Raw genomic sequence first — 6,000 nt, 5'->3', positions numbered from 1 at the left:
GGAGGCAGGATGGAGACAGGACATCAGGGGTGCTGGGGGCTGCAGGAGGCAGCTGAGCAGGCAGGTGCAGGATTCTCAGGGCGGTGGACTGCTCTGTACGGGACTGCAACGGAGGACACAGGTCATTACACGTTTGTGCAGCACCGAGAGTGACCCTGATGTGCACTGTGGGCTCCGGGTGACGATGACATGTCCATGCAGGTTCACAGATTGGGACAAATGCACCCTCTGGTTGTCAACAGCGAGGAAGGCTGTGCATGTGTTGGGGGAGAGGGTCTGGGGCAATCTCTGTACCTTCCTCTCACTTTTGCTGTCAACCTTAAACTGCCCTCAACGATAGCCTATTACAAACAAAGAGAAGGAGCGACCAACGAGACTGAGCCTCGGGTAGGTAGCCAGCCCTGAACATCTGTCCTAATTGCCCACACGCTGAGCGGACGTGAGCCTACGCCTGCCCCCTAGGGTGGGGCCTGGCAGTGGGCGCCAGCCCCCCACCCCCACCCTGCAGCAGGGGGCCTGGAAGGGGCTGCCCGCCCACAGAGAGGGCTGCCCCGGAGCCTCTGCCCTGGGGAAGCGGGCACTTCCCGGCCTCTCTCAGCAATCCTGTCACCCAGACGCCCGGACTGCCGACACCTCAAAACCGGGAACAGAGCTTGCTCCTGCCTGAGGAAAGGGTGTCACCCGCTGAGACCCTGCACCGCTCAGTGGCCCTTTGTCTCCCTCCAGCCCAGACAATGGCACTGCCCACCCCAGGCCTGTCCCCCGTCCACAGGTACTAGGCACAAGGGTTGATGTCCTCTGAGCACCTTCCCCGGGATGGGTCCCCTTGTCACCCTCGCTGGAGCACGTGGGGCCCAGAGAGTGAAGGGTCCGGGGTTTCCATCCTGAAGCGGCCTCTGCGGCGACACACCCACTTAGAGCTCTTGTCCACAGACTCCATGTTCCCTCCAACTCGTGAATCCAACAGCTGGGGAGGCGCTCACACAGTCTCCTCTAGAGGACTAGGGGGCAGGCGCAGGACGAGAGGTCCGAGGGTGGGTGCCTTTCGGGTCCGGACGGCCGGGTGCTGCACGAACGCACGGGCCAGCCCTTCTGCAGAGGGTCCTCAGGCCGGCGGGACGGGCGACTGCGGCGGGCGGTCTTCATCAGCCCCCTGCCAGGCTCCCCGTGGAGCTGAGCAAACCGCAGCTCGAGACCCGGCCCAGCACTGTGACGCTGCCCGGGCAGGGTGTTCCCTCCGGGCCCGTCAGCACCGGCAGCGCGAGGACCCACCCCTCCTGCGGCGCATGCCAGAACAGATGCCATTCTCACAGGGAACGGAGGATCCTCCAGCGGCCTTTGCTGCCTCCAGGGAAGCAAGTGTCACTCTGCAAGGCTTCTCCAGGGCCTTCATTTGTCCCTTTCCTGGAGCATTAGATGCACCTGTCCTGATGCAGATGCTGATACAGGAAAAATGGGCCACGAGAGGACAGTCATGTCCCCAGGTCTCAGTCGAGTCCCTGGGAGGGACCCCAACAAGTGAGGGTCCTTGGCTTCGCACAGGAAAGAATTCAAGAGTGAGCCACAGGTTTATTCAGAGAGAGGCACACTCCATGGACAGAGTGGGCCGTCTCTGCAGGTGGGGACAAGGGGTGGAGGCCCCAGAGCACGGGGTCATCTAGAAAAGTGAGGGCGGCCATGAGGTGCGGGGCTGTCAGTTTTTATGGGCTTGGTAACTTCATGTGCTAACAAGTGGGAGGGTTATTCTAACGGCTTTGGGGATGGGGTGGGGAGTCCCAGGAACTGGGCCACCACCCACTTTTTGACCTTTTATGGCAGCCTGGGACCCGTCATGGCACCTGTGGGCGAGCCATTGAGCTGCTGGTGTATAACAACGTGCGTACAGTGAAGCTCACGGTCACTGCAGGCACATCTCCCGCCATCCCGGTGCTAATCAACGTGTCATTCTTTTAATGGATGTGTCCTGTCTCCTTCCCTCCTGTCTCCAAGCCACAAGTGGTCAGACAGAAAACTGTCACACTGGGAAGTTGGGTGCCCAGTTCCTCCCTCCGTTCTCTGCTCAGGGGCCCTGGATGATGCAGGCATGAGATCCTACAGGACAGACCCTGAACCTGGGGTTTGAAAAACATTTTTTTAAGCATCTAAGGTCTTTCTTAGAAAGAAAACTTGCCCACAAGTGAAATGAATGAGCAAAGATGTGCTCAGGATTTTATTTTCTTAATTATAATATTAATTTCTGTTTTGGAGAGGATGGTGGGAGTGAACCCGAGATGGACACCGGCTTCCTCCCTCCTGTACTCTCCCCGCCACCCTGAGGGCTCTTTGGGGTGCCCCACAGCTGTACTCTGGTGATGGGAATGCCCAGTGCACCCCTGCCTCACAGTGCAGAGGGACCCGGGACCCCCCGGGGAGCGCACCTCAGTCACAGTGCAGGGGGACCCGGGACCCCGAGGGAGCACACCTGTGGCTTTGCAGATCAGGTTACTGAGGACCTGAAAGTCCTGCAGGCTCAGGGCTGAGTTCCCAGCAAGAGTTCTCCGAGAACATGGGACCATCCTGAGCCGAAGGGTGTGCAGTGCCCGAGTGGGTTCCTGCAGGATGCTCTGGACTTCCCTTCTTAGGGTACTCAGGCCTGAATATGGGGAGAGGGTGACAACAGAGCAGCACAGAACACCTCTATCATCTCAGAAAGTCCCGCTGCACAGCGCTGCCCTAAGTGACCGGATCTCCACGTGTGGACCCACCCCAACCTCTCCTGAGAAGGTGTTAGCAGTGCAGTCTCTGGCCTCGGATTCTCGGGGTGGGCCTAGCCCCCCAGTGTGTTCACAAGCCCATCGGAAGACCTGGATGCAGCTGGAGTCTGAGGACAACTGTGTGAGTTCCCAGGAAGCATGTTGATCCTTCAGCTGCGTTTCTGGGGCAGGCTGTCAGCTTTGTTACCCAAGTTAGGAGGCCCACCACAGTGTGGGTCCCTGCCTGCCAGCTGGAAAGAATTCACAGCTAAGGCAGAGCGACAGAGCAAAACTGCTTTTACTTCTCAAAAGAGGAAAAAGAAGGAAAATGTTCAAGCAGGGAGAAGAAAAGAAAAGTGCTCCTGCGAGGAAAAGGCGTTCAGGCGGGACCTGTCAGCCCAGACGGGCAGCAGGGGCAGCCCCAGCCCGGCTCGGCCCGCGTGGACTTCTGCGAACAGCTTCCACTACCACGTCCTCCTTCCAGGTGTGAGGAGCCGATCAGTCCTTGGACGGGCTTTTCAGTCTTTGGGTTTTTCCAGTTGTTGCCATGGCAGTTGTCAACTGTCATGGTGCTGGTGGGTGTGTCACTCTGAGGCGGGAAGCCCCATAAAAACCTGGCAGGGCCCCCAAGCAGGGCCACTACTCTCCTGCCGGCACCATCCGGTTCCCTGGCCTAGAGGCTCTACCTCACTTTTTGCCTCTGAAACGGCTTACTTACCCCTAAAATTCTATTGTTCCCTGAACTCCCTTCTGATTGGTTATTTCCCTCACTCGTGATTGGTTATTACTCTCACTTCTGATTGGTCCACTTCCCTAACTTCTGATTGGTCCATTTGTAGTACTTCATTTGCATGGAGCTCACTCCTGATTGGTTATTTCTCTCACTCCTGATTGCTCTATTTCTACAAAGCTTGTTCCTGGTTAGTCAACTTCTGTTATACTTTATTTGCATATGATGTTGCAAAGTGTAAAACTGGCAGCCTATAAAGGACTGTGTAGACCTACACACGGGGTCCAGAGCTTGGAGTGTTAACTCTTCTGGGCCTGCTGCATAATAAACCTGAGTTCTCCGACTCTCCGAGTGCTGCTTGGTCTCTCACCCCGGATCCAGGCTGTCACAACTGAGCTGTAACACATTTTTCCGCAACATCTCAGCACCTAATAACTTTATAATGAGCACATAACTAGGCTCAAGTTCCCCTGGAAGGGACATCCGCCCGCATCTCGGACTTTGTTCATCCTAACCAGCTCTTGCTTCTTCTCTGCAGCTGCCTCTGGAGAATTAGATAAGAGGAGTTGGTTTTTAGTTGAGGGAGGGGCAGGGGTAGGATCCTGGGACAACAGCCTTGGTAACAAAAAAGAAAGTTGTTTTTAACCAGAATGCCTACAATCTGGTGGACCCATAATCCCCCCCCCCCAAACCATCTTCAGAGATTCTGTTCAGCCATGGAAGTTTTAAAGGGAAATGGGGCAGTGATACCAGTTAATCCTTGAGATAGATGGTCAGAGTGGTTGCCATACCCGGTGCCCGCAAGCTTGTCCTCATCCACTGCAGGAGCTGCCCTTCTGTGACTGGGAGCCTGGGAGGCCAGCTTCTCTGTAAACAAGAGGCTGGGTGGTCGGGGAGGGACTGGTGGCCGGGGTCAGCCACAGAGTCCTACTCACTTTCAGTTTCCTTTCCCTCCCTGCTGAAAAGGGGGGGCATCGTGGGGAGAGTGGTTTATATAAAAGGGAAGCAGAGGAAGGGAGAGACGAGGTGCCGGCTCCCTTCTGAAGGCGCACAGGTAAGAGCTGGGGCCCTGCAGGGAGGGCTGCTTAATGATACCTTATGCAGCAGACCTGCCTTTCTGTTAAGAGCCATTCCTGGTGAACTCGGCTCATGCCGGGAGGCTGGAGACACACAGAGAAGTGTCTGAAGATGCTTGTGCTGGCGCTGGCCCCAGACGGCCCTGCAGGCTGAGGGCACTTTCTAGAAAGGAAGTGGACGGACTGGGAGCACCAGGGGGCGCCTTCCACATCTAGACAAAGACCTTTCCACCGCAAAGTGGCTTCGGGGGCTTCCATGGAAGGTGCACATCTTGGGGGGGGGGGGCAGGGAAAGGAGCTCTGTGCTCTGTGACACTGTGATTTACAGTAAGAAATATATTAACTATGGTCACTGCGCTGTTACATTCCTGCAGTTAATAATTAGTTATTGAGCTGCTGGGAGCACAGACCTTAAAAGTCCTCATCACAAGACAAAAATGTAAGTATGAGGACACGAGTTAACTTACTGTGCTGATTACTTCACAATGTAGACAAATGTAGGGAGAAGAAATGCGTTATCCAGTCTGTCAGTTTCGGACACAGAGCTCCTAAGAACCTTGGAAACTGTAAGTGAGGAGAGCACGTCTCCTGTGACCTTAATGAGGGGACGCCAGGCTGTGTGCTGTGCTTCTGCAATGGGGCTGGTTGCCTGGAGAAGCAATCACGTGACGGGGGCCGGCACTTTCAGTCCCACCCCCGACCTCCAGAGAGGGGAGGGGAGCAGGAGACTGAGTTCAGTCACTGCTGGCCAGTGATTTAACCCACCACGTCTGTGTAATGAAGCCTCCTTAAAACCCCAAAAGACCGGGCTTGGGGAGCTTCTGGTGAGACTAGAGATTCAGGGAGGTGGCTTTTGCAGAGGGCGTGGAAGCTCCGCGCCCCTCCCACACCTGCCCTCTGCAGCTTCCATCGGGCTGTTCCTGACTTACATCCTTTTATGATAAGCCCACAGTCTAGTGAGTAAAGTGTTTCTCTATGAGCCGCTCTAGCAATTTATTGAACACAAGGAGGGGGTCGCTGGAACCTCTGATGGATCTGTAGCCAGTGGGTCAGAAGCACAGGTGACAACCTGGACGTGCTGGAGATTTAGCATGTGAAGTGGGCAGGTTGGGAGGGGAGCAGGCAAGCAGGGCTGAGCCCCATCAGGGGGCCCTGTGGCCTCTGACGCCACCTCCTGCTAGACGGTATCAGAGCTGAGCTCACCGCTTGGTGATGTGGGAAAATCACCCCGGAATCTGTGTCAGCACTGGAGACTGCAAGGCCCGGTCTCGGGGCTTCAGGAGCCCTCTCGCTTGTGGCACTGGTGGCCCCCCCGAGGCGTGCTGGACTCCGGCTCCCTGAGGGAACAGGGCGGCTGGTTTCCAGCGTTTGCCGATCCCTGCTGTCACGGGCACTGGTACACAACTGTGCCTTCAGAGTTTTACTCGGAGACAGATACCGATGCCAAGGCTTCCCAGCACAG

The 6,000-nt window shown here is 56.3% G+C and overlaps 1 protein-coding gene across 1 annotated transcript in view; it reads left to right on the top strand.

Annotated features, from left to right (window-relative positions):
• The first annotated feature begins 2,288 nt into the window (after positions 1-2,288).
• LOC116662665 (interferon-induced GTP-binding protein Mx2-like) overlaps positions 2,289-6,000 on the top strand; it is a 28,350-nt gene continuing 24,638 nt past the window's right edge. Inside the window, 1 exon segment of the mRNA XM_032476541.1 lies at positions 2,289-2,874. Coding sequence (XP_032332432.1) covers positions 2,599-2,874 — 276 coding nt within the window. The 5' untranslated portion in view covers positions 2,289-2,598.

This window comes from Camelus ferus, chromosome 1 (genome assembly GCF_009834535.1).
Source record: "Camelus ferus isolate YT-003-E chromosome 1, BCGSAC_Cfer_1.0, whole genome shotgun sequence".
Classification (NCBI taxonomy): domain Eukaryota; kingdom Metazoa; phylum Chordata; class Mammalia; order Artiodactyla; family Camelidae; genus Camelus; species Camelus ferus.
The sequence above is the reverse complement of the archived record's forward strand: the minus strand, read 5'-3'. Positions and strand labels throughout refer to the sequence as shown.